The sequence below is a fragment of the Stegostoma tigrinum genome, chromosome 7, assembly GCF_030684315.1.
Source record: "Stegostoma tigrinum isolate sSteTig4 chromosome 7, sSteTig4.hap1, whole genome shotgun sequence".
Classification (NCBI taxonomy): Eukaryota; Metazoa; Chordata; class Chondrichthyes; order Orectolobiformes; family Stegostomatidae; genus Stegostoma; species Stegostoma tigrinum.
The window spans coordinates 4,541,132-4,568,524 of record NC_081360.1 but is presented as its reverse complement, the minus strand read 5'-3'; the positions used below and the strand labels follow the sequence as shown (position 1 = coordinate 4,568,524).

Here is a 27,393-nt window from a genome sequence, read left to right as displayed (position 1 = left end):
TCTCTTGACCAATTCCGGGGACTATGACAATTATAATGTCAGATCCCAGGGCTGCCCTGCCCAATATAATGGTCAGAAGCCACATCATTATCGCCATCTCTGGCATAGTATGGTTAAACCATCTGAGACACCTTAGCACACTCACTGAAACCAATCCTAATTGTTCCTCTGCTGGAGGAGACCATTCAACTCATTGTGTCTGCACTGGCTTCTGTGCATTCAGACTTAGCGTCGATCTCCTAACTCTTCTCAATCCCCTAAACATTACATCTATTTAAACAATCATCCAATGCCCCTTTTGTATGCTTCAATGGAACCTACCTCCACCACATTTTCAGGCAGTGTATTCTGGACTGTAACTAGTCATTGAATGAAACTGCTTTATCTTGCTTCTAATTCACTTGTCTTGGAAAAACACTTTAAATCCATGCCTTCAGGTTTTTGATACTTTTATAAGTGAGAACATTTTCTCCCTATCAATTCTGTCCAGTCTCTATGATTTTGGGATCAACTTCTCCTTATCAAGAACTTTCCTAACTCTCTAATCTATCCTCACAAAGCACGTGTCTCATCACTGGAGCCATTCTTTTAAATCTCCTCTGGACTCTCTCCAGTGTCTTCACATTCATCCTATTATGTGGCATCCAGAACTGTACAGAATACTCCAGCTGACGTCTAACCAGTGTTTTATATAAATTCACCATAATCTCCCAGCTCTTCTACTCTATGGGGCTCTCTGCTACAAACCTTCCTCCAGCCTGAGAAATATCTACAAAATATTATCTTTGTTTCCTATCTAGAAGATATTCTCAATCTTGAAAAACAGTTAAGATTTATAACACATTATTCAAGTGTTCAGACATTACATTCGAGATATATGATTATCTGTTGAGAAACATTAGTCTTAACATAAGAGTAAGCTTCATGGTAAGTACTGCTCTTTTTAAAATCTGTTCAGAGGTGTTACTACACACCTCTGGCACAGGTGGGATTTGAACTCAGGATTTCTATCTCAGAGGCAGTGATACCACCACTGCACCACAAGATTATTGTTAGTATCATGGACCTAGCATTAGAAGAACATGAACTGAACTCAGCTACTGCACTAGGCATTCCGGTTAGATCCTCGAAGGCCAGCCTTTTATATTTTTATGGGTATGGTTTATCCAATGATCTTAAAGTTAGTCTTTTAGGTACTGACTGTCTTATAAAGGAGTTTAAAGAATCACACAAATTGATGTGTAAATGGTGTCACAACTCCTGTCAACTTAGGATAACTTCACAGTCTCCTTTACTGATCTTCACTCCTCATTGCCTGTTTAAACAAACTATTGACATATCCTCAAAGTCCTATGATCTTTGCATTATCAATTTACTGTAATAATCACTGCATCACAGCATCCTAAGTGCAGAACCTTCTCTTCCAAGTGTACAGATTGCCAATGGATAGATATCACCACAGGCACAAGACACCTACTGGTGCAGCATACAAAAGTCTATTGGATACTGGATGGTTCATGCCAGTGGGTATTAGGACTGGGAGCTTCACTACTGTTTGTTGCCTTGTGAAGGCCACAGAATAGCACCATTGTTTTCAGTGCTGATGACGCCATAAGTGGTTATCTAGGGGATTTTACTGTGCTCAAAATGGTTGTGCTGTTCCCTGCACTACAACATTGAACAGTCCCTGAAATGTCTTCTGCTATAAAACACTTTTGGGCAGGATTTTCCTCAAATCTGATGATTTCAGACATCTGATGGGAAGGTGGACTTACAACTGACATCAGTGGGGATTTCGCCAAATATCATTCGGTACGGCTGGTACAGCACCCCCTGGAAAATCCAGTCCAGCCGCTGCTCATTGTGGATGAGAATACCCTGTTTGGCCACACCATATGCCACGATTGCCAGTACCAGTAGAAACAGGAAGAAGAAGATATCCTTCATCTGTAGCAGAGAAAAAAAACAGGAGAAGGTTGTTTGAGGAGTGACATTAAGCAGTGCACTGAAGCATTAAGTGATTTCTGAAGTGGGTAAAAAAATTGACAGTTTCAATTAACCCACATTCATTGCAACATGTCACCTTGGTGAAAGAGTCAGATCTCCTGTGAGGAACAGTTGTCCTAAGCATGCTAAGTGGGTGAAACATTCATGGAGTCAGAATCCTCCAGGAGACAGTAGACAAGCCTAGCTTTCCTTTTGTAGTGATTGCTATGAGGTCAGTCAGGTGGACCTCATAGGGTATGAATTCTCTGACTGGGGACGTTAATCTGGTCCAAATAGGGAACCCTGGCTGACATAAGTAAACAGGAGTGTCAGAGGTTTTGTTCATTCTGACAGCTGGGTCTGAGGAAGCTGGATCAGTATCAAGGACTCTCCAAATGAAAATAAAGGTTGGCTTAGTAATGGGATACTGGCCTCTGTGGACGTATTTCACTTTTCATCCTCTACCATTCCTTCAAGACAAGCACTAATGCCATGCCCGAGAAACAGACCTTTCACAATGTGCGTCAGTCAAAGCACTCCACACCATCACTGGAAGAGGATGCAGGGAACCCATGTGTACCTTTCTGTGAAAAGGGTACCAGTTGTCACCCCGCAGCACCAGTTGTAGCCCTGTTGCACCTCTACTGTTCTGAAGGAGTCAGTTCCTTCGCAGGAACACTTCTGTGAGAATACTATCAGCCTGAACCTTTACTTCTGGCAAGATGGCAACAGGGCAAGTTACTCCATTCAGAGCTCCACTCTGCTCACCAGTTCTCTTTCTCTTTATTTCTTTGTCCTTCCTTTTTTTCTCCCTTCTTTGCTCTCCCTCTGTAGTAATTTTACCCCACCCCACCCCTTTTAACTACCTACCTAAAGAGCTGGGAAGGAGGTGGGTCATGACTGGGAACCATGTGGTGGAAGATGAACATGTAGGTTGTGTCCTAGAGCGACAGCAGATTAAGCGTGAGCTGGACCACGGTGACGATCAAGAGTGGGCTGGAGAGAGCGGGTCGGTAAGGCGGTGGTGGCAAGGTCAGCCCAGCGTAGCAGTGATGGTGAGAACAAGCTGGTGAATCAGCCAAGAATGGGCCAGTGAGGCAGACCAGAGCAGGACTCTGGCAGAGGCAAGGTGAGGACTGGAAAGCCCTGAGTGGGATTGCCGCAGTGGAAGGAAAGTTGGACTCTCTTAAATTATCTTTTTTTTCTTATATTTGTATGTCAAAGGTGCACACTTTTCACTGCATTGGTCTATGCATGTCAGATCTGAATTCTTTCATTTGCCCTACCTTAGTTCACTTTTTTTTTCTTTCCTTTTAGACATGTATAGAATCCCTACAGTGTGGAAACAAACCCTTTAGCCAACGAGTCCACACCAAGCTTTGGACAATCCTATCCAGACCCATCCCTTTACAATCCACCTAAGCTACACGTCCCTGACAATCTAGCATGGCCAATCCACCTAACCTGCAGATAACAAGGTGCAGAGCTGGATGAACACAGCCGGCCAAGCAGCATCAGAAGAACAGGAAAACTGACATTTTGGGCCTAGACCCTTCTTCACTGATGCTGCTTAGCCTGCTGTGTTCATCCAGCTCTATACCTTGTTATCACAGATTCTCCAGCATCTGTAGTTCCTACTATCTCACCACCTAACCCGCATATCTTTGGACTATGGGAAGAAACCAGATCACCCAGAGGAAACCCATTTGGACAAAGGGAGAATGTGCAAACTCCATGCAGACAGTCACCCCAGGGTGGAACTGAACCCAGGTCCCTGGTGCTGTGAGGCAGCAGTGCTAACCACTGAGTCACCGTGTCACCTTGACCTCTATCTCATTTCCTTGTCTTATAAATCCATCTCTTTTGCTCTTTTCTTTGAATCCTCTCGTCCCTCCCCTCTTTCTGCTCATTCTCTCACTCTTCCCATTCTTTTCTCCTCTTCTCTTTTTTTCTGTCAATCACTTACCTCCTTTCTTTCATCCTTTAACAGCAGTTCCATCAATGACCTTCCCTCCATCCTGAGGTCAGAAATGGGATATTTGCTGCTGATTGCACAATATTCAGCATTATTTTCAACTCCTCAGATACAGAAGCAGTACGTGTCCAAATGCTACAAGACCTGGACAATATACAGGCTTATGTTCTGCAAAGGGCACACCTTTTTCTCTTTGAGCTTTTTAAAATTATGGACTGAAATGAGAAAGGACCGTCTTCAAAACAATGTTGTAAAGGATTGCTGCATGTTTTGAAAAGAAAGTCACTGGATCCTTATGGCAAGTGATGTTTAAACAACTACTTGAACAAGCAGGAATTGAAGCTAACTGGTGCCTAGTGCTTCTGTAATCAAATGGAGTTCAGGTTGGCAACAAGAAGCCAATTGGTCTATAGACTAGTGAGCAGTTATCGATGATTTTGCCAGCTAACAACTGTGTGGTGGGTTCTAAGGTGACTGAACTATTTTGGACTGGGAACAAGGTGCATGGAGAAGTGAGCAGATCTCCACTAGCTCAGGAATCATGTCTCTGTTCCCTGCAGTCAAATACCACTTTCAACCTAAGGAAACCCATTTATCTTTACTTCAGCTATATTGATAAGTCAGAGACTTTTAATAGCTAAATAACTAAAGGGGTGGCTATGGGCATCTGTATGGTCCAAGCTATGCCTACATCTCTGTAGGATACACGGAATAGTCCCTCTTTCCATTGTTATACTGGCACCATCAATCACCTCTTCCTCCACCACTTTGATGACTGTATTGTCTTGTGCTCCCATGAGAAGCTTGAAAAGTTCATTAACTTTACTAACACCGTTCACCCCAAACTGAAGTTCACCTAGACCACAAATGACATCACCGTCCCCTTCCTGGGCCTCTCCGTCTCCATCTCCGGTAACCATCTTAGCACCGACATCTATTTCAAACCCACTGACTCCCATTGTTATGTTGACTACACCTGCTCTCACCCACCCTCCTGCAAGAATGCAATTATTTACTTCCAATACCTCTGCCCACTCTGCATCTGCTCCCAAGCTGGCGTGTTCTATTCCCGGACATCCCAGATATCCATCTACTTCAAGGACTGCAACCTCCCCCCTCCATTGATTCATAATGCCCTCAACCGCATCTCTTGCATTTTCCACACTTCTGTCCTCAAACCCCCTCACCCCAGCAAAAAGAAGAATCATGTTTCCCTAGTCCCCATGTACTACCCCACCAATCTTCGCATCCAGCACATCATCCTTGGCCTCTTCTGCCACCTGCAATTCAACCCCACCACCAAAGAGATATCCCAGATATCCATCTACTTCAAGGACTGCAACCTCCCCCCTCCATTGATTCATAATGCCCTCAACCGCATCTCTTGCATTTTCCACACTTCTGTCCTCAAACCCCCTCACCCCAGCAAAAAGAAGAATCATGTTTCCCTAGTCCCCATGTACCACCCCACCAATCTTCGCATCCAGCACATCATCCTTGGCCTCTTCTGCCACCTGCAATTCAACCCCACCACCAAAGAGATATTTCCCTCCCCACCCCATCCGCCTTTTGTTGGGATTGCTCACTCTGCAAGCCCCTCATCTGCTCCACAATCCCATAACCGACACCCTTCCTTCCAACCCCAGGAGGTGCTACACATGTCCCTACACCTTCCCTCTTACTTTTGTCCAAGGCTACTAACAATTTTTCTGTACATCCTCCAACCTGGTCTACTGTATCCATCACTCCCAATGTGGTGGCCTCTACATCAGTGAGACCAAGCACAGGCTCAGAGATTGATTGCGGAGCATCTGCCTTCGAAACACAACAACACCTTCTGCTTGCCAACCATTTTAACTCCCCCTCCTGCTCACTTGGTGACATGTCCATCCTGGGCAGCCTCAGTGTCACAATGATGTCATGTACAAACTGGAGGAACAACACTCCATATTCTGCCTTGGGAACTTACAAACTGATGGTCTCAACATAGAATTCACCAGTTTCATAATCACCCCACACCCGGCCTCATCCCTCGTCCAACTCTCCCTCTCATCCCCACCTCCTCGACCTGAAACAACACGTCCATCTTCTTTCCCACCCATCTGTCCCACCCTTTCCACTGGCCAATCTCCATTACCCCTTATCTGCATCCATCTCTCACTATCCCACCTACCTGCCCCATCCTTCCATTAATTTTCCAGCTCCCCAGTCCTGATGAAGGATATAAACCCTAAACATTGCCTTGCATTCTACTCTGATGCTGCCTGACCTGCTGTTTTCCCCCAACCCCACACTCTCTGACTCCAGCATCTTGCTATCACCTTTAATAACTGACATAGCCACCATGTGCCTTTTGTAAACTAATGGAAATACTCAGAGAAAGACGACTGAAAAGCAATGTTCTGATCAATATAAGTGTGGACAGTGTGGAGGGCTGTTGTAGGTTGCAATGGGACAGTGACAGTATGCAGAGCTGGGCAAAGAAATAGCAGATCGAATTCAACCCAGAAAAGTGTGAAGTGATTTTGGAAGGTCAAATTTGAATGCAGAATACAGGGGTAATGGCAGAATTCTCAGCAGTGTGGAGCAACAGAGGGATCTGGGAGTTCCCATCCATAGATCCCTCAAAGTTGCTCCCCAAGTTGATAGGGTTGTAAAGAAGGGGTATGGTGAGTTGGCTTTCATTAGCAGGGGAATTGAGTTTAAGAGCCATGAGGTTATGCTGCAGCTCTATAAATCCCTGAATAGAACACACTTAGAATATTGTGTTCAGTTCTGGTCACCTCACTTTAGGAAAGATGTGGAAGCTTTAGAGAGGTGCAGAGGAGATTTACCAGGATGCTGCCTGGACTGGAGGGCAGGTCTAAGTGAGGAAAGGTTGAGGGAACTAGGGCTTTTTTCATTGGAGCAAAGAAGGATGAGAGATGACTTGATAGAGATGTATGAGATGATGAGAGGCATCGATAGACTGGATAGTCAGAGACATTTCCCAGGGCAGAAATGACTATTACGAGGGGGCATAATTTTAAGGTGATTGGAGGAAGGTATAGGGGAGGAGTCAGAAGTAGGCTCCTTACAAAGAGAGTGGTGGGCGTGTGGAATGTGCTGCTGGCAGTGGTAGTGGAGTCAGATACTTTAGAGATTTTTAAGCAACTCTTGGGTAGGCACATGGATGACAGTATCATGTTGGGTATGCAGGGTATTTTGATCTTAAGAGTAGGAAAATAGGTCGGCACAACATCACGGGCTGGAGGCCCTGTACTGTGCTGTACTGAGCTATGTTCTATGTTTTATATTGAGAATCACTGAACAGCCTTCACAATTTCCCCCTATGCATAACTTACTGTCTATTTGTTTGGTTCTGTGCATGTATGTATGTATGGGGGAATGGGTGTTGTGTAAAGGAGAGTTTATAAAGGATTAGGTTTTTAGTTTGGATTGATGTACGGTGACAATTTATAATTGTTTACTGTAGCAACATGTACAAGCACACACAGATGTACATACAAAAGTATGCACACAAATCGCACACACAGATGTACACACAGAAATATGAAATGTCTACGTATACACACGCACATAGGCACATGCACAGCTACGTGGTACACCAATAACTTACCATCATTTGCACCATGATAATTTTTGGCCCCAGTGTTTTGCTGACTGTAAAAATATGCATCACTCTGAGACAGTAAATGATGAAATCCAGGGCCAATATGATCCTTCCTAGGTATAAAGTTGAAGGGAAAAACCTAGAAGTACAAATAGTTTGAATATTTTAGATTTTACCCATAAATCATCTCACACAATGAGAGGTTTTCAATGATATTCACCAGCACCCCCCATGACCTCTTACCACCAAATCACTTCAGGGCAGAGGACTCTAGGTTCACCTCCCTCCCTGCTGCCACACATGTGCCATCTGCACTGAAATGGACAGTCCATGTTGAGTGGAATTCAGTGGAAACTGGTTTCCCTGCTCCCTTCTACGAGACTGTCTATCTTGTCAAACTCTCCAATTTCAGGAACTTTGGAAATAAATACAAAACACAGGAAGGAAGAACTGATTACATTTTAGAAAGGAGATGTTGGGAACAGTAAGAAAACAATCAGAAAAGAGGTGGTGTTGGTGCTTTGAAAAGCATTAAGGGAGACAAGTCCCCAGGACCTGATAGAATCTATCCCAGAATGCTGAGGGAGACAAGTGAGAAAATTACTGGGGCCTTGTACAAAATCTTTGTATCCTCTTTAGTCACAAGAGATGTTCCAGAGGACTGGAGAATAGCCACTGTTGTTACCTTGTAAAAATATCTCTTATCAACAAAAGGCAGCATGGCTTTGTGTTTTGGGATGGGGGGTAGGTCATGTTTCACAAACTTGATTGAGTTTTTTGAGGAACTGAAAAGATGATTGATCCTCATCCCCCAAGGGGCCTGTTTTGGTGCTAAACTGTCCTTTAACCTCTTTTTATTCTTTGTCTTTGCAAGGTACGATCTGCAGAGCTGAGTGTGAGTGACAAATTTTGTGTGTGTGTGTGTGTGTGTGTGTGTGTGTGTGTGTGTGTGTGTGTGTATGTGTGTTTGTGTGTGTGTGTGTGTATGTGTGTGTTTTGATGGGGTGTGGAGGAGAATGTGATGAGTGTGTATGTATGTTGTCTGTGTAGGTGGGTGTGAGAGTATCCCCACATGCATGGACAAAAGTATGTGTACAAATGAATATGTGCATGTGCGAGTGTGTGTTGTCTGAGTGTGCGAATGAGTGTGCACACATGTATGTAATTTTATATGCAAGTTAGTCTAAGTGAGCAAATAAATTGTGTGTATGTGTGTAAATGAGTATATGGCTACATGTGTATAAGTGATTGTATGTATGTATTTTCAGTGCCTAAGTGTGTGTCAGAGTGGGTGAATTATGTGTGTGCATATAAGTGAGTGCATGTATATAAGCAGCAAAGTGAATATGTGTTTTACTGAATATATTAATGTCTAGGCGCATGAGCATGTAATTGAGTGACTGGCTGTGAAAGTTTGAATGTGTGTAAGTGAGCGTAAGTTTGTGCAGGTATGTAGTGATTGAAATGAGGGCGGCCAGATGGATATCATAGAATATAGGTCCAATCAAGTGTTACTCACTGACAGATGTTAAAAACGAACATCAGGAGTTCATAATATCATTGAATCCTTACTTTCTGGAAGCAGGCCATTTGGGCCATTGAATATATACCACCCCTCTGAACAGCATCACACCCATGCCCCCCCATCCTATCCCTGTAACCCTGCATTTCCAATGGCTAATCCACCTAACCTGCATGTCTTTGATTGTGGGACAAAACAGAAGCACCGAAAGGAAAACCACGCAGACACGGGCAGAATGTGCAAACTTCACATAAACAGTTAGGCTGAGCTGTGAGGCAACAGTGTTAACCACTGAGCCACTGTGTCAGCCACTCTAGGTTCTGCTCTAGAGGCTGACACTGAGCTAGCTGGGTCAAGTATCTTGTATTATGCGTATATAAACAGAAGGTGACTTGATGACAGGATACTAGCCTTTGTGGAGTTATTTCAGTGGTGACAAGAGAAAAACAGACTCTTGAAGAGATTCTGTCCTAACAGTTGTCTTTCAGTTGGGGTAACGATTTTTGACATCATAACTGCTATTTTGGGCAGCTGGGCTTGTTTGACCCTGCTGTTGAAGACTGGGCCCAGTATGTGGAAAGAATGTGTTTGTTTTTCTGGGCAAAAGACACTGGAGCAGATGAAAAGCGAGTAATTTTCCTGACAGTTTGTGGATCCGCAACTTTTTTGGGTATTAGAAGCCTTGTTTTCCCTCAGACACCAGGTCCTAAAACCTTTCAAGTGTTGACAGATTGTTGAGGGCGGCACGGTGGCTCAGTGGTGAGCACTGCAGCCTCACAATGCCAGGGACCCAGGTTCGATTCCAGCCTTGGGTAACTGTCTGTGTGGAGTTTATACATTCTCCTTGTGTCTGCATGGGTTTCCTCCGGGTGCTCCAGTTTCCTCCCACAGTCCAAAGATGTGCAGGCTAGGTGGATTGGCCATGCTAAGTTGCCCATAGTGTTCAGGAGTATGTGGGTTATAGGGGGATGGGTCTGGATGGGATGCTTCAAGGGGCGGTGTGGACTTGTTGGGCCAAAGGGCCTGTTTCCACACTGTAGGGAATCTAATTTTAGGAATATTATGAGCTCCTCTACTCTAAGATGCTATTGGTTTTTCTTGGCAATTTGAGAACCATGGGAATCTGTATCAGGATTTTTAATGAGGTTAAGATGACTGGCAGAGACATGTAATTTTGGTTTAACCATAAGTGAAATGTTGAGGGACTGTTTACTATGTGGGATTAATGATTTGACCATGCAAAAATGTCTACTAGCTGATGTCCATGCAGACTTCAAACAGGTACTACAACTGACTTTGTCATTAGAAAATGAGGCAAGTAGAGCTTGTGAGTTATGGGATGTGCTGTTAGAAGTGGACACCCTTATCAATCTGACTGAGCTTGGTGAGCATTACTTAAGTGGAGGCTACCGCATTGTTTCACTCAGGACATATCCTGAATAAATGTCCTTTCATACAAAATTGTTTCCAGTTTTTCACATGACCACCATTGATAGTCCCTTGAATTGCCTATCTGGACAAGCATATGGACGTACAAGGAATAGTGTAGGTTAGACGGGCTTCAGATTGGTATGACAGGTCGGCACAACATCGAGGGCCGAAGGTCCTGTACTGTGCTGTAACGTTCTAAGTTCTATGTTCTATGTAAAAGGCCTCTAGGTCGGCAAAACCCCAAAACAAGGCCAAACTCTGATCAAATAGTTAAAATTTTCACAAGGATCTGGGCTGGCAAGCCATCATGGTTGCTGCTGGAAAGTGAAATTCATACAGCATAAAAGTTCCACTAGGCCTGAATTGAGTAGGAAAACTCATAAGCTGGTATCCAGGAGGGTGCACAAACTGGAAAATCCACCTACAACTGATTTGGAACAGTTAAATTGCTTAGCAATGTCTAAATCAGAATCAATCAAATATCCAGTTAAGCAGTCAACCAGTCCTAAAGGCTGCCATTATCAGCACTGCTGTAACAGTGATCGTGGAACCAGTCTTTAACAAAATTTGCTCTGGGATCCGACCTTTATATTTGCATAAGGCTTTAGCCAGGCTAAGAACCTATACCGGAGAATCCCTACATTTTAAGGATACAACTTTGTTTCCAGTCACTCATGGGAAGCAGCTGATTCGGTTAGAACTGATTGAATTAAAAGATTTGGGTCCAAGCTTGATTGGGCAAAATTGGTTAAGCAAGATTCAACTTGATTGGCTCAACAATGAGGAAGTCACAAATTAATGAAGTCCTAAGTAAATACCTAGATGTTCTCCATAAGAGTCATGGGATTTTTAAAGAGTAAAGGCTGATATGTTGATGAGGAAGCAATTTCATGATTCTGCAAGGCACACCCCGTGCCATTTGCCTTATGTGCAAAAGTAGAGGCAGAAATTAGGAGACTGGAAAATGAAGTAATCTCAAACCAGTATAATTTATGGAATGGGCAGCACCTGTTGCACTGATTGTGAAACCCAATGGGTCAGTTCACCTTTATGGGGATTTCAAACAAACGGCAAACTGATTTTTGCAGTACCAAACCCCTATCATAGAGGACTTATATGCCAAACTGGGTTGAGGTTGGGGAAGGTCCTTCATGAAGGTGGACGTCAGCCATGCATAAGGGCTTAGACCAATTTATGATGCTGGTTTATTTTATAAATCTACCCCAGAAAAATATTAACATAAACAAGGCTCCAGGGCCAGTTGTGATATACCCCAGAATACTGAGAGAGGCAAGGAAGGAAATTGCTGGGCCTTGAGAGAAATCTTTGCATTCTCACTGGCTACAGGGGAGGTTCCAGAGGATTGGAGAATAGCCAATGTTGTTCCTTCGTTTAAGAAGGGTGACAGGGATAATCTAGCTAATTACAGGCTGAACCTTACATCAATGGTAGGGAAATTGTTGGAAAGGATTCTCCAATACAGGATTTACTCCTACTTGGAAATAAGTGGGCGTATTCACGAGAGGCAATATGGTTTTATGAAAGGGAGGTCATGTCTCTCTAACTTGATTGATTTTTTTTCAGGAAGTGACAGAGATGATCGATGACAGTAGGACAGTGGATATTGTCTACATGGACTTCATTAAGGCCTATGGCAAGGTCCCTCATGGCAGACTGTTACAGAAGGTAAAGTCGCATGGAGTCAGAGGTGAGCTTGCGAGATGGATAAATAACTGGCTCAGTCATTGAAGTCAGAGGGTAACAGTGGAAGGGTGTGTTTCTGAATGGAGAGCTTTGGCTAGTGGCGTTCCTCAGGGATCAGTGTTGGAACCTTTCCTTGTGTAATATACATAAATGATTTGGAGGTAAGTGTATCAGTGATAATGGGAACTGCAGATGCTGGAGAATCCAAGATAACAAAGTGTGGAGCTGGATGAACGCAGCAGGCCAAGCAGCATCTCAGGAGCACAAAAGCTGACGTTTCGGGCCTAGACCCTTCATCAGAGAGGGGGATGGGGAGAGGGAACTGGAATAAATAGGGAGAGAGGGGGAGGTGGACTGAAGATGGAGAGAAAACAAGATAGGTAGAGAGGAGAGTATAGGTGGGGAGGTAGGGAGGGGATAGGTCAGTCCAGGGAAGATGGACAGGTCAAGGAGGCAGGATGAGGTGGTAGGTAGGAAATGGAGGTGTGGCTTTGTGAGGTGGGAGGAAGGGATGAGTGAGAGGAAGAACAGGTTAGGGAAGCAGAGACAGGCTGGGCTGGTTTTGGGATGCAGTGGGCGGAGGGGACGAGCTGGGCTGGTTTTGTGATGCAGTGGGGGGAGGGGAAGAACTGGGCTAGTTTTGGGATGCAGTAGGGGAAGGGGAGATTTTGAAGCTTGTGAAGTCCACGTTGATACCATTGGGCTGCAGGGTTCCCAAGCGGAATATGAGTTGCTGTTCCTGCAACCTTCGGGTGGCACCATTGTGGCACTGCAGGAGGCCCGTGATGGACATGTCGTCTGAGGAATGGGAGGGGGAGTTGAAATGGTTCGCGACTGGGAGGTGCAGTTGTTTGTTGTGAACCGAGCGGAGGTGTTCTGCATAACGGTCCCCAAGGCTCCGCTTGGTTTCCCCAATGTAGAGGAAGCCACACCGGGTGCAAATGTGGTATATTGTATCCATTGCACCTGGTGTGGCTCCCTCTACATTGGGGAAACCAAGCGGAGCCTTGGGGACCGCTTTGCAGAACGCCTCCGCTCGGTTCACAACAAACAACTGCACCTCCCAGTCGCGAACCATTTCAACTCCCCCTCCCATTCCTCAGACGACATGTCCATCACGGGCCTCCTGCAGTGCCACAATGGTGCCACCCGAAGGTTGCAGGAACAGCAACTCATATTCCGCTTGGGAACTCTGCAGCCCAATGGTATCAATGTGGACTTCACAAGCTTCAAAATCTCCCCTTCCCCTACTGCATCTCAAAACTAGCCCAGTTCTTCCCCTTCCCCTACTGCATCTCAAAACTAGCCCAGCTCGTCCCCTCCGCCCACTGCATCCCAAAACCAGCCCAGCCTGTCTCTGCTTCCCTAACCTGTTCTTCCTCTCACTCATCCCTTCCTCCCACCTCACAAAGCCACACCTCCATTTCCTACCTATCACCTCATCCCACCTCCTTGACCTGTCCATCTTCCCTGGACTGACCTGTCCCCTCCCTATCTCCCCACCTATACTCTCCTCTCTACCTAATCTTGTTTTCTCTCCATCTTCGGTCCGCCTCACCCTCTCTCCCTATTTATCCCAGTTCCCTCTCCCCATCCCCCTCTCTGATGAAGGGTCTAGGCCCGAAACGTCAGCTTTTGTGCTCCTGAGATGCTGCTTGGCCTGCTGTGTTCAGCCAGCTCCACACTTTGTTATCTTGGGGGTGAATGTAACTGTAACTGCTCTGAATGGTAAGTTTGCAGATGACACAAAGGTTGGTAGAATTGCAGTTAGCGATAAAAACCGTCAGAGGATACAGCAGGATATAGATCAGTTGGTGACTTGGGCGGAGAGACAGCAGAGGGAGATTAATCTGGAAAATATTGCGGTAATGCATTTCAGAACGTCTAATCCAGTTGGAAAATATACAGCAAATGGCAGAGTACTGATAGGCAGAGGGATCTGTGGATGTACAGGTATGCAGGCCACTGAAAGTGGCGACACAGGTGGAAAAGGCAGCCAACGAGGCATATGGCATGCTTGCCTTCATCAGCCAGGACATTGAGTTTGAAAATTGGCAGGTAATTTTGCAGTTTTATAGAGCTTTAGTTAGGCCGCACTTGGAATATTGTGTTCAATTCTGGTCGCCACACTACCAAAGGGGTGTAGTGGCTTTGGAGAGGGTACAAAAAAGACTTGGCAGGATGTTGCCTGGTATGGAGGGCATGAGCTATGAGGAGAGGTTGGAGACGCCTGAGCTGTTCTCAATGGAACGACAGAGGTTGAGGGGCGACCTGACACAGGTCTACAAGGTTATGAAGGGCCTGGACTGTGTGGACAGACAAAAGCTTTTTCCCAGGGTGAAAGGGTCAGTTACCAGGGGGCATAGGTTTAAGGTGTGAGGTGTGAGGGGCAAGGTTGAAAGGTGATGTGCGAGGCAAATGTTTTACACAGAGGGTGGTGGATGCCTGGAACTCACTGCCAGGGGAGGTAGTGGAAGCAGATATGACAGTGACTTTTAAAGTATACCTTGACAAATACATGAATAGGATGGGAATAGAGGAATACGGTCCCCAGAAGGGCAGGGAGTTTTAGTTCTGGAGGCTTGGAGAGCCGAAGGGCCTGTTCCGGTGCTGTAATTTTCTTTGTTCTTTCTTTGTGTTAACTCCATTTATCTGGATGATGTGCTCATAACTGGGAAGACCAATAAAAATGCATTTATAGAACTTGGACATTATGCTTAAATGTTTCTCCAAATGTAGGTATATTCCTTAGAGGAGAAAATGTGTGCTCAGGCATCCCAAGTCACCTACTTGGGCTACAGAGTAAAAAAGACAAAGTTACACCCATTGGAAGATAAAGTGACGGCAATCAAAGATGCCCCAGCTCCCTCTGTACAACACCCCTGTACTGGAGATTCGGTCTTTCCTTGGGTTGGTGAATTATTACTGAAAATTCATATGTAACCCGGCCTGTATCCTGGCACCCTTACATCTGTTATTGAAAAAGTGTCAGCTTTAGAAATGGTTTCATAGCCAAGTTGTAAACTTTAAAGAAGTGAAGAAGCTACTATCACCATTTAAGCTGTTGGCGCATTACAACTTCCAAGCAAGATGTGGTGCTGACATGCAATGCCTCCCTGCATGTTGTTGGTGTAGTGTTGGCTCACTGATGACCCAGCAGAGAGGAATACCTGACAGTGCATGCTGGCCAGACTTTGGCTGATGTAGAGTGCAAATACATCCAGATAGGGAAGGAATACTTGGTAATCATCTTTGGTGTGAGAAAGTTCCACCAATATGTTTATGGATGCAAATTTGTAATAGTGATGGACGATAAACCCCATGCGATGGGGCAGGTCAAGGTAGTGCCACCTTAGCTTCATGGCGAATTTAGCAGTGGGCTTTTTTTCTGACTGTGTAAAATTAAAGTTGGAACATCATCCAGGAGGCAAAGTGGCACATGCGAATAGTCTCCTATTGGCAGATACACTACTTATGGTGCCGCCATTAGAAGACTCCATTCTGATTTTACATTTTCTGGACAGCTTTCCAGTCACTGCTGACAATATCAGACTGTAAACCCAAAAAGATCCTGTCCTGGCAAAAGTGAAAATCTTGTGATGATGGGGGAATCAAAAGGACCATCACATCCAGAACTGAAACCTTTCTGGACCTGTTGAGAAGAGATCACTGAAGAGGATGGTGTATGATTATGGGGAGCAAGAGTGATTGTCCCGAGTAAAGTTCACCACCAGAGACTGGCTGAATTCCACCAGAGCCATTGGGGGTTTCCAAAATGACGAGGTTGGTGAAGAGTTATGTCTAGTGGCCAGGATTGAATGCTAACATAACCATGTTGGTAGGGCAGTGCCCAGTGTGCCAATAAGGACAAAAATTACCATCAGCAGCTCCCCCACGTTTGTGGGAATGGCTGGGTAAAGCCTGTACTTAGTTACTTGTTGACTATGCCTGTCCTTTCATAGGATCTATGTTTTTGGTCATGTTGGATGCCCATTCAAAGTGGTTGGATGTGTATAGAGTTCATTCATCGAACACTGGGATGACAATTCAAAGTTGAGAGTATATTTTGCAGTATCCAGACTCCCAGAGGTGTCGGTCACAGACAATGGGAAATCACTTACATGCAGGGAGTTCGATTATTTCCTAAAGTTGATTGGCATTCTGCATGTAAGGACAGCTCCAAACCATCCATTGTCCAACTATATGGTGGAAAGAGTAGGCAAAATTTTGAAGGCTTAAAGAAACAGCTTACCGCTTCACTCGATAACAAACTGTCCCAGTTCCTGTTTGATTATAGGACCACACTTCACACAACAAGAGAGACCTCCATTAAAGTTGCTAATGCCCAGAAGACTCTGGACTAGGTAAAAGGGCATCAGGAATGCCAATACTGGACACAACGTTCCTCTAAGTGTGAGAGACAGAGACAGAGACAGAGACAGAGACATTCAGGGAACAAAGTTTGATATCAAAACCATGGGCATTGTCCTGTATGGGTAAGAGGCATGGTCGATGTGAGGTACAAAGTTAAGGTAGGACAGGTGGTCTAGAACAAGCACATGGGCTACATGAAAGGTGCAAGCTCGCAAATGGAACAGGAGTAAATCATAGATAATGGGAACTGCAGATGCTGGAGAATCCAAGGTAAAAAAATGTGTGAAGCTGGATGAACACAGCAGGCCAAGCAGCATCTCAGGAGCACAAAAGCTGATGTTTCGGGCCTGGATCCTTCATCAGAGGGGGGGATGGGGAGAAGGTTCTGGAATAAATAGGGAGAGAGGGGGAGGCGGACCAAAGATGGAGAGAAAAGAGGAGTAAATCATACCCGGCCCCTCAGAACTTCTGGTAACCATGTAAGAACACATTGGTTCGTCCCCTCTGCACTGCGTCGAAGAAACCTCTGAGGATGAGGTGGACACGGCAGATGTCACAGCCTCGATGCCATTGCTGCGTGAAGATGATGAATTTTGGCCAAGACAGAGACGGGGTACGGTCCACTACACACCATCAGTATCCGAGGCAGAGTCAGGAGAACCGGACCTGATGTGAAAACACCCCAGGGGACGCTACAGGAGAAAGCACAGGCCCATATCCCACGACTTACAGAAAGTGAGATGCAGTGATAGAAGTAACATCAGCCAGGTGGATCACACAAAATATGCATTCCCTAATTGGGGTCACTAATTTGGTCCATTCAGGGAGTATTGGCTCACAGATATAACCAGGAGTACAGGAACTTCTCCTATAATGTGATAGTTGCATTCTTGTGTGACCTTGTGCTATCGAAAACCACGTTATGAAAAATTGCCATAGAAAATCACATTATATGGAAATTGCTATAGAAAATCACATGCCAGCACAGCACAGTATTCCTACTGTGCAAACAGTGTCCACTATTCATCAATCACATTATAGCCAATTCCATTAACAAAACACGTGTAATGGCAAAACAACCTGGATCTGGGTTCTCTTCACTCTAGCTAGCTGATCGGAGTCTGGTACTATGCACATGTAAAGGTGACTTGGCGACAGCATACTGGCCTTTTTGGAGTTATTTCAGTATGTGAATTTGTAAAGCTGTTTGAAGTTTTGATATAATGAGTTTGTAATTGACCATGTGAAGCTGGTGTGTAATTGACCATGTAAAAGCAATAAATCCTGTAACCATTGAGAATCCATGCCTTGGGCATACTGGGAGAAGTTAAAAAGTCTCAAACATCAAATCAACACAAACCTGCAAAGGAGCCCCATCACAAAAATCAGGATGGCAGCCACATCCATACAATTCCAGGCACTGCTGATGTACAAGAGGGCCTTTCTCCGGAAGCCAAAACCACCCGGATCATAGAACAGCTGAAATCAGACAAGCCCAAGGGAACAGAGCACAGTAATATTGCACAACCAAACAAAAGGAGAACATTCAGCATCTCAAACAACATCTCCTGTTTCATTATATGACAACTGCTCTCTAGCTTTGGTTCTTAGTCTTCATAATCTTGTTGAGCAATGATAAATCTTATATTTTCACAATTTCAATGGACTTATCATCTTAGCAGTTTTGTTTGGAATAGACAGTTCCAAAAGATAAATCATATCTCTATAACCTGTCTTTTACCATATCTATATTACATATCTTTCTTCATAAATACATCATACAGTTGTATATGTCAATGCATCTTTCCTGAACCATGTACAGCTAGGACATTATCCCCAGGCCTGTGTTTAAGCATAGAAAATAGGAGCAAGAGTAGGCCATTCAGCATTTCCAGCCTGGTTAACCATTCAACATGATCATGGCTGATCCTCTACATCACTGTCATATTCTCTCACTTTTTCCTTATAGGCCTCCATCCCGACAGAATCTAAAAATGTGTCCATCTTGCAGCAATTTCTAGGCTATTTATTGTCTAGTCTCTCACTTTTTGCCTCCCTCTCTTTTTGAATAGGGATGTCACATGAGTACTTTTCCAATCCTCTGTTACTTCTCCTAGAAGCCAATGATTTTTCAAAAATTACAACCAATGCAACCATTACTTCTGTAGCTATTTCTTTTAAAATCCTGGGATGCAAGCCATCAGAGGCAGAGGATTTATCTGACTTTAGCCCCTGTAGTTCATCCGATGATGATGATGATGATTAATTCTTCCCCCATATTTGTTGTTATTAATGGAATGTTTGAAGTATGTCCCACTGTAAAGAATGATGCAAATTATCAAATTATATTCCCACCCTTCTCCATTGATCAGGAGTATTGCATCCATTTCTGTCGTACATGCCATTCTCCTCTATCTCTTCTCATAGGACAGTCCCACCATCCCAGGATTTAGTCTGCAAAACCTCTGCTGCACTCCCTCTATGGCAAGTATATCCTTCCTTAGGCAAGCGGACCTGAACTGTACACACTGCTCTTGACATGGCCTCACTTATGTTCAATACAAATGAAGTAAGATAACCTTGTTCCTGTGCTTGAATCCACTTGTGATAAGTGCCAACATATTGTTTACATCACAAATATATTGCTGCACTTACATGACAGTTTTCAAGGACTAATGAACAAGATCACTCAGGTACTTTTTAATTTCAATGCTTCCCACTCTCTGTTCGTGGAATGTTCTTTGTTCCTCATACCAAAGTGTATAAGCTCATACCTGTCCACAATAAATTCCATCTGCCATACACTTAGCCACACATTTAGTATATCTAAATCCTTTGAAGCCTCAATGCATTCTGTACATAACACATAACCATCAAGTTTTATCTCATCTGCAAACTTGAAAGTATGGCAATTGATCCCCACATCTTCACATTGACATGGATTGTGGACAGCCAGGGTCCAAGCACTGATCCTTGCAATACCCTACTGGTCGCACTCTGTTAATCTTAGAATAACCCCATTTATTCTTACACTCTGCTTTCTGCCTAACTAATCCTCAATCTATGCTAGTATATTACCCCCAATTAACATTTCCAGGAATCAATGAAGAATGAATTGAAGTTTAAAAGGGTGAGAGTTCAGAACTGTAGGAAGATTTCCGGCTGCAGCACTCCATGTTCCCTTGTCCACATATACCAGCAGATGAGACCTCACCTGTCTTATTTCTTCACACACCAGGGTTGACAGCCAGAAATAGAGAAGATATTCCCTTCCTGAAGGTTGCTGCTGGAAATCAATCAGCAGAACATAGGAGAACAGCCACAGGAAGCCAAAATAGGCCAGGACATTCCAGTAAAAGACCACCACGGGAGCTGTGTAGAAAGTTTGTAGCTTCTGCCAGTGTGTCAGTGGCTTCAAATCGACATCATCAGATTGAGGTAGCAGGGCAGTCCTTCAAATGTGGCACAAACAGAAAATGGAAGTTCAATAAACTGCAACGTGGCATCACAGAACTTAACCCCAATGATCTTATATCAGGGAATGGAAATCTTCCCCACATTGGCACCAAAAACCAAGACAGGGACAGCACAGGATTAGACACAGAGTAACACTCCAACCACATTCTCCCAATCAAATGCTTGCAAAGCAGGTACAGAATGGGAACAAATACAGAGCAAACTTCTCTCTATGCTCTCCCAATCAGCAATTCCAGAAGTAGTACATGAAGTTAGGTGCAGAGTTAAACTCCCTCCCCACTGTCCCTATCAGACTCTGCCAGGAGGGATAATATGAGTTGATAAAGAATAAAGAGATGGAGTGTGAGCCTGCAAAGAGTGAGTGAGATAGAGATATGGGAAAGGATGGAGAGACGAAGAGACATACTATGGAAGAGACAGAAAAAGAGAGACAGAAATATTGCGGGAGAGGAAAGACAGAGAACAAAACATCAGGTCATGAGGGAAAAGGCAGAGTAACACATGGACAGTAGGCAGAGAGACAGAAAGAGCAAGAGCATGATGGAGAGTCAGAGGATGAGCGAAAGCAAGGGCGAGAGAGAGAGAGAGAGAATGAGAGAAAGAAACAGAGAGCGAGAGACAAATAGTGAGAGAGGGAAAGAGTGAGATAACGAAAGAGTAAGAGGGGGAAGAGAGGAAGGGGAAAGAGAAAGAGATCGTGATTGAATGACAGTGCAAGGGATAGAGGCAGAGCAACTGAGGGAGAGATAGAGAGAGTGAGGGAAAGACAGACAGAGTAAGATGAGAAACGAAGAGAGCAAGGTGAGAAAGAGAGAGTGCAAGGTGAAAAACAGAGAGCGCGAGTGAGAGACAGATAGCAAGGGAGAGACAGAGAGTGAGGGTAAGTAGGAGAGCAAGGAAGACAGAGACAGCAAAGAAGAAAGAGAGTGAAGAAGAGAGTGAAGGGAAGAGAGAGAGAGAGAGAGAGCCCACAAGGGATACAGAGTGAGCAAGGGAGAGAAAGAGTGAGGGGTGAGGGCTGGAGAGAGGAAAGAGAGAGAGAGAGCGCGCGATTGAGAGAGAGAAATGAAGGGAGAGACGGAGACAGCAAAGGAGAGAGAGAGAGAGCAATGGAGGGAGACAGAGAATGTGAGGGAGAGAGCAAGGGAGAGTGAGAACAAGGGAGAGAGAGAGAACGAGGGAGGGAGAGATCACGAGGGTGAGACAGCAAGTGTGAGAGAGTGTGCAAGGGAAATGAAGTGACAGTGAGGGAAAGAGAGAGAGGAAGGGGTGGTGAGAGAGTCAGGCAAACAGATAAAATGAGGGAGACAGAGAGTCAGAGGGATACAGTGAACATGAAGGAATGGGACAGAGAGCGTGAGGGTGAGGGACAGATAGAGAAAGGGAGACAGACAGAGAAACTAAAGGAGAGACAGAATGAAGGAAATGCAGAGACAGCACAACGGGGAGAGAGAGTGCATGAGAGTGAGAAAAAGAGAGCCCAATGGGGAGATAGTGTGAGAACGGATTGTGTGAGAAGCAGTGTATAAATGAACAAGAGAATGAAAGAGACACAGGGTGAGTGAGGGAGAGAGACAGTGAGAGTGAGAGGGAGAGATGGACAGAGCAAGATACAGTCCAAGAGTGAGGGGCAGAGAGAGTGAGGGATTAAAACAGAGAGTGAGGGAGGGACAGAGAAAGTGAGGGAGGATAAAGATGAAAAAGGGAGAGGCAGATTCAAATCATGGCAAATGGGTATGATTTAGTGGCCATTACAGAGACATGGTTACAGGGTGGTCATGACTGGGAGTTAAATATCCAGGGGTATCAAACTGTTCGGAAGGACAGACAGGAAGGTAAAGGACGTGGTTGCTCTAATTTTTAAGGATGATATCAGGGCAATAGTGAGAGATGATACACATTTTACTGAACAAAACGTTGAATCCATTTGGGTGGAAATTAGGCATAGCAGGGAGAAGTATAGTTATGGTCTGTAGGCCACCAAATAACGACAGCGTGCCGGGCGGGCAATAAACATACAAATAGCTAATATGTGTAAAAACGGTACAGCAATTATCATGGGAGATTTTAATCTACATATCGCTTGGTCAAACTAGGTCAGTCATGGCAGCCTTGAGGAGGGATTCATAGAATGCATCCAGGCTAATTTCCTTGAACAATATGTAATGAAACCTACGAGGGAACAAGCTATCCTAGATCTAGTCCTGTGTAATGAGACAGGAATAATTAATGATCTCACAGTTAGGGATCGTCTCAGAAGGAGCGATCACAGTATGGTCAAATTTAAAATACAGATGGAACGTGAGAAGGTTAAATCCAGTACCTATGTCCAGTGCTTAAACAAAGGAGACTATGAAGGAATGAGGAAGCTAGGGTTGAATGGGAACAAAAACTTTATGGTGGGTCAATTGAAGAACAGTGGAGGACTTTCAAAACAATTTTACACAGTGCTCAACAGAAGTATATTCCAGTGATAAGGAAGAACCGCAGGAAAAGAACGAGCCAGCCATAGATATCTAACGAAATAAAGGTATCAGATTAAAAAAAATACACATATATAAAAGCAAAGAGTGGTGGGAAACTAGTAGACTGGGAAATCTTTAAAAACCAACAGAAAGCCACAAAAGAAGTTATAAAGAAAAGTAAACGGATTCTGAGAGTAAACTAGCTCAGAATATGAGAAGGCCAATTTAATACCTGGGAATGAGGAAATAGCCAAGACATTAGATGATTATTTTGTGTCAGTCTTCACAGTGGAAGACACAAATAACATGCCAAAAACTAATAGCAAGAAGGTAATAGCAGCTGAAGACCTAGAAACTATCATTATCATGAAGGAGGCAGTGCTGGGCAATCTAATGGTGCTAAAGGTAGACAAGTCTCCTGGCCCTGATGAAATGCATCCCAGAGTACTAAAAGAGGTGATGGGGGAAATAGCAAATGCACTAGTAATTATTTACCAAAATTCATTGGACTCTGGGGTTGTTCCCGCAGATAGGAAAACAGCCAATGTGATGCCACTGTTTAAAAAAGGAAGTAGACAAAAAGCAGGTAACTATAGGCCAGTTAGCTTAACTTCGGTAGTGGGGAAAATGCTCGAATCTATCATCAAGAAAGAAATAGCAAGACATCTGATTGTAAATTGTCCCATTGGGAACATCCAGCATATGTTCATGGAGGGTCAGCCATTAATTTGGTGGAATTCCTTGAGGACATTACTTGCATGGTGAACAATGGGGAATGTATGGATGTGGTGTATCTGGATTTCCAGAAAACATTTGACAAGGTGTCACACCAAAGGCTGCTACATAAGATAAAGTTGCATGGAACTGCAGGTCATATATTGGCATGGATAGAGGATTGGTTGACCAGTAGAAAGCAAAGAGTAAGTGAGTATTTTTCTGGTTGGCGGTCAGTGGCTAGTGGTGTGCCTCAGGGTTCAGTGTTGGAACCTCAATTGTTTACAATTTACATAGATGATTTGGAGTTGGGGACTAAGTATGCTGTGCCAAAATTTGCAGATGACACTAAGGTGAGTGGTAGAGCAAAGTGTGCAAAAGACACTGAAAGTCTGCAGAGGGATATGAATAGTCTAAGTGAGTGGGCAAAGGTCTGGCAGATGGAGTACAATGTTGATAAATGTGAAGTCATCCATTTTGGTAGGAATAACAGAAAAATGGACTATGTTTTAAATGGTAAAAAATTGCAGTATGCTGCTGTGCAAAGGGACTTGGGTGTCCTTGTGCATGAATCGCTGAAGATGGGATTGCAGGTACAGCAGGTAATTACATAGAACATAGAACAATATAGCGCAGAACACGTTGCGCCGATCTGTGAACTAATCTAAGCCCCTCCCCCAACACTATCCCATCATTATCCATATGCTTATCCAAGGACTGTTTAAATGCCCCTAATGTGGCTGAGTTAACTATATTGGCAGGCAGGGTGTTCCACGCCCTTATCACTCTCTGAGTAAAGGACCTGCCTTTGACATCTGTCTTACTATCACCCCTCAATTTGTAGCTATGCCCCCTTGTACAAGCTGAAGGCATCATCCTCCCTTAAAAAGGCAAACGGAATTTTGTCTGCCATTGCTCGAGGGATGGAGTTTAAAAACAGTGGGGGGCTATGCTGCAGCCATATAGGGTCCTGATGAGGCCACACCTGGAGTACTGTGTGCAGTTTTGATCTCCTTACTTGAACAGAGATATACCAGCTTTGGAGGGGGTGTAGAGGAAATTCACTCGGTTGATTCCAGAGTTGAGAGGGTTGGATTATGAGGAGAGACTGAGTAGACTGGGCTTATACTCTTTTGAATTCAGAAGAATAAGGGGGGATCTTATAGAAACATATAAGATTATGGAGGGAATAGATAAAGTGGAGGCAGGGAGGTTGGTTCCGCTAACAGGTGAAACTAGGACTAGAGGATATCGCCTCAAAATAAAGAGAAGCAGATGACTGAGGTCATGAGGAATACCTTCACCCAAAGAGTTGTGAATCTGTGGAATTCCCTGCCCAGTGAAGTGTTTGAAGCGACTTGACTGAATGTTTTTAAGGCAAAGCTAGATAAATTTTTAACCAGTAAAGGAATTAAAGCTTACGGTGAGTCGGCAGGTAAGTGGGCCTGATTCTCAAAGATCAGTCGTGATCTTATTAAATGGCAGAGCAGGCTCGAGGGGCCAGATGGCTTACTCCTGTTCCTAGTTCTTATGTTCAAAGAGAGCGAGGGAGAGGCCAGTGGAGAGTGGGGGAGGCAGTGAGTGTTGGGGAGACACAGCAGTTATGGGGAAGACAGAGCGGGTGTGGTGTAGACAGACTGGGTGTTGAGGACATAAAATGAGTGTGGGACAGACAAAGTGAGCATGGGAGACACGGAGTGGGGAGAAAGAGAAAAGAAGGGAGAGACACAGTGGAAGCGAGGGAGAGAGTGGGACGAAATTAGGGAGAGAGAACAACAGCAAGCATGAAAGCAACAGGGAGAGAGACAGGATGTGAGCAAGAGAAAGAGAGCACAATGGAGAGAAAGAGAGAGAAAGAGCATGAAGGGGAGAGAAAGAGAATGAGAGAGAGAGAGAGCCCAAAAGGTAGAGAAAATGGGCAAGGGAGAGACAGAAGGTTAGGGTTGGAGAGAAAGTGAGGGAGAGACAAAGAAAGAGGGGGAGACTGGGAGAATGAGGGACAGACCAAAAGAATGACTGAGGGACTGAGAGAATGAGGGAAGGAGAGAATGAGGGAAAGACAGAGAGGGAGAGGTAGAGAGAGAGAGAGAGAGAGAGAGGGAGGGGGAGGGGGAGAGAGGGGGAGGGGGAGAGGGGGGGAGAGAGAGAGAGAGAGAGAGAGAGAGAGAGAGAGAGAAGGTGGGGGAGAGAAAGAAAGCGTGAGGGAGGGGGAGAGAGAGAGAGAGAGAGAGAGAGAGAGAGAGAGAGAACGAGAGAGAGCCTAAGGAGGGTAGAGAGAGATCAAGGAAGATAGAGAGAACGTGACCTGATAGGGAGAGAGATCTTGCATGTGGGGTGGGGCGGTGGGGGAGAGAGATAGAGAGAGGGAGAGAGAGATAGTGGGCAAAAGAGTGAGAAAGTGAGTGAGAGAGAGAGAGAGACGGGGTGAGTGAAGGAGAGGGACAATGAAAGCGAAAGGGAGAGACGGACAGAACAAGGGAGAAACAGAGTAAAGCAGTGTCCGAGACAGTGAGGTAGAGCCTGAGAGAATACAAGAGAGGCAGAGAGAAGGGGATGGAGAGAGAGAAAACAGGAGGGAGACAGAGAGAGAGAACAAGGGAGGGACAGAGGGAGAGTGAAAGTGGGACAGAAAGAGAGTGAGAAGCAGAGAGAGTGGGTAAATTAAAGTGAGAGTGGGAGATACAGAGCAGGTGAGAGCGAGAGAGGAAGGGAGAAACAAGGAACAAGAGAAAGGGAGGCAATGAATTAGGAAGAAAGAGCTAAGGAGCGCATCAGAACAAAGGGGAGAGAGAGAAAGAGAGAGAGATAGAGCCTGTGCAGGAGAGAAAGTCAGCAAGAATGAAAAAGAGAGTTCGGGTTGGAGAGAATGTGAGGAAGAGTAACAGAGAGGGAATGAGAAGGGACTGAGAGAATGGGGGAGGGTCTGAGAGAACAGGGAGAAACAGAGAGACAGAACAAGAGGGAGAGACAGAGAGACCATGAGATAGAGATAGGTTAAGAAGCAGGGTGAGAGACAGAGAACAAGTGAGGAACAGAGAGCAGGGGAGAGAGGCAGGGAGAGCAATGGGGAAAGACAACAAGATGAGGGAGAGACTGAGTGAAACAGAAAGCAAGAGACACACAGGGAGAGAGAGAAAGAGTGAGGAAGAGACGGAGAGAATTGCGGAAAGACAGTGAGAGCGCAACAGAGATAGAGAGGTCAGAAATCACACAAAACCTGATTATAGTGGAATGGGTTTATTTGAAAACACAAGCTTTTGGAGCCTCAGTCCTTCTTCTGGTGTTAGTGAGAGAGGTATTAGCAAACACAGAGTTTATAATTAAAACATCAAACTTTCACACTATTGATAAGAATGTACTAAACAAACCTGAGATGCTTATCCCCTCCCTACCTCCTCACCTATACTCTCCTCTCTACCTATCTTGTTTTCTCTCCATCTTCGGTCCACCTCCCCCTCTCTCCCTATTTATTCCAGTTCCCTCTCCCCATCCCCCTCTCTGATGAAGGGTCTAAGGCCCGAAACGTCAGCTTTTGTGCTCCTGAGATGCTGCTTGGCCTGCTATGTTCATCCAGCTCCACACTTTGTTATCCTGGATTCTCCAGCATCTGTAGTTCCCATTATCACAAACCTAAGATGCTGTTAAGTCTTTAAACAGTTAGAACATTCTATTGATTAATATGTATTTGTAAATACCCAAATTCCTTTCAAGTCATGGTCCTGCAAGAACGAAAGCTTTCATCGGTGTAAAGAAGAAGTGACAATTTAGATCAGAAAATGCATGTTGGCTGTAAAACCTTTTTTAGATTCTGTTTGTGTGTTAGTTTGGAGTCAGACTGATTTCATTTCTAAAGTAAGAATTTATAAAACACCACACTGACTGACTGGCTATAAATTAAGTGCTTTTTGAACATACTAAAATATATCAGCAAATTCAAATTCACCCCACAGTTTCATATGTGCCTACATGTGTACAGTGAGGTGGGGGGGGGGACGCTGTGTGTGTGTGTGTGTGTGTGTGTGTGTGTGTGTGTGTGTGTGTGTGTGTGTTATGAGCACCTCGCAAAGACCTTCCTCACTTCTCACCTTCAAACACCTGCCAAACCTTAAACAGACTATTGTTTGTACCAATG

General features: G+C 44.6%; 1 protein-coding gene across 12 annotated transcripts in view; it reads right to left on the bottom strand.

Annotated features, from left to right (window-relative positions):
• trpm2 (transient receptor potential cation channel, subfamily M, member 2) overlaps nt 1–27,393 on the bottom strand; it is a 230,666-nt gene that overhangs the window by 58,499 nt on the left and 144,774 nt on the right. For all 12 annotated transcript variants that reach the window (XM_059647003.1, XM_059647008.1, XM_059647009.1 and 9 more), the window contains 4 exons: nt 19,820–20,057; nt 17,966–18,084; nt 7,581–7,713; nt 1,776–1,947 (listed from right to left, as the gene is read on the bottom strand). In XM_059647003.1, the coding sequence (XP_059502986.1) occupies nt 1,776–1,947; nt 7,581–7,713; nt 17,966–18,084; nt 19,820–20,057 (662 nt within the window). The remainder of the gene's footprint in view (nt 1–1,775; nt 1,948–7,580; nt 7,714–17,965; nt 18,085–19,819; nt 20,058–27,393) is intronic.